The sequence below is a fragment of the Portunus trituberculatus genome, chromosome 42, assembly GCF_017591435.1.
Source record: "Portunus trituberculatus isolate SZX2019 chromosome 42, ASM1759143v1, whole genome shotgun sequence".
Taxonomy (NCBI): domain Eukaryota; kingdom Metazoa; phylum Arthropoda; class Malacostraca; order Decapoda; family Portunidae; genus Portunus; species Portunus trituberculatus.
Genome location: NC_059296.1, coordinates 27,462,504 through 27,463,868, shown reverse-complemented (window position 1 = coordinate 27,463,868; position 1,365 = coordinate 27,462,504). Strand labels below are relative to the sequence as shown.

The following is a 1,365-nucleotide window of genomic DNA, read 5'->3' as shown; positions in this document are numbered from 1 at the left end:
CACACACACACACACACACACACACACACACACACACACACACACACACACACACACACATCGCCGACTTCTGACTCCTTTACGCTGTCTTGTTTTCTGTCTTTGCGTACCCGGCGGTGTATTTTTGGCAGAGTAATTTGGCATGATTCCTGCGTTTCCCTCGTTTGTTTTTAGGTTTGCACTGGAATAGAATCGCCGTGCAGAGAAGCGGACAGATTTCCACCTTCGTTACTGTGTGTCTGTCACTAAGGCTCCTCTCCATATGCTTGAGTCTCGTATTGACCTAAGTTGCTGCTTGTGAGAGAGAGAGAGAGAGAGAGAGAGAGAGAGTGTGTGTGGCGTTTCTTGATGAAGTGATGCGTTCTACTTACATGGAGGTGAAGAGAGACTGACTTAATGGCGATACACTGGGCACAGGCCTCTTACGGGTGGAAGCGGCGAGCAGCGAGGGTTAAGCAGGGCGAGTGTGAAGAAACTGAATGCTCCCTTTTCTCTCAGCACCCTCTAACTACACCTCGATCCACATGACACCCACACCTGCCGCTTCCTGCATGGCAATTATTTCCCAGTTCCTGCTTCCGTTCTCACCTCGGACATCAGATAGTAGCCCTGCTTCATGGCGCCTCGGGAGTGGTTTTAGTCAGCCACGGCGGGTGTTCGACAAGCAGACTGGAGAATATAGGCTACCTACCTACAAGAAGGAGTGTTGGAGGCGGCGGGGGACAGCAGGTGTCTCGTGGCGGGGTGGGGGACGGTGTGGGGATTCGGGAGAACATAATCCTCTGCCGAACATGATCTGATGGTCGATATTTCTGAAGTCAATAAACCCATAATGATCCTTCCTTACCTGGTTTATTTACACCCGGCAGTTCTCGTGTGCACTTAAGCGGAGGTCGTATAAATGATGGGTGCCTGGACACTTGTGGCGGGGCAATAATCGGCGGGAGCGTGGCGGGCGCGTCACCACTACTCCTGCCGCCACGCACGTCCGTCGATCAGGTTTATGGTTATGCTGCGCTATTTGACTGTGATTACGACCTTGAGGGCGCGATCCAGTGCTTATTCGATACAGAAAAAGGTAAGCGGAATTAGCTGTTGCTATTGGACGGCCGTGGAAGAAAAGCGCGCACTCAAAACGCGCCAATGTAGACGGAGTGTTATTGCGGATGTTTATTCCATTTCGCGTCTCAAATATTCAAGTAAGGCAACGAGTCGGCGCAGCAAACACGCACTAAGCAAACGGAAGGGGAAGAAGAGGAGAGAGAGGCAGCGGCGGGACGAGGCAAAACTCAGCCTTACCGCCACCCAAGTTCATTTGATTAAAAACATATGCTGCTGCTTGATTAAACCCGCCAACTGTAGGGC

The 1,365-nt window shown here is 51.6% G+C and overlaps 1 protein-coding gene across 2 annotated transcripts in view; it reads right to left on the bottom strand.

Annotated features, from left to right (window-relative positions):
* The window catches only part of LOC123517790 (sarcoplasmic calcium-binding proteins II, V, VI, and VII-like), a 31,385-nt gene extending 30,705 nt beyond the window's left edge, over window positions 1-680 (bottom strand). The window contains exon 1 of one of the 2 annotated variants that reach the window (XM_045278250.1): window positions 589-680. In XM_045278250.1, coding sequence (XP_045134185.1) covers window positions 589-618 — 30 coding nt within the window. In that variant the 5' untranslated portion in view covers window positions 619-680. The other variant, XM_045278251.1, reaches the window with a different exon arrangement.
* Window positions 681-1,365: the final 685 nt, after the last annotated feature.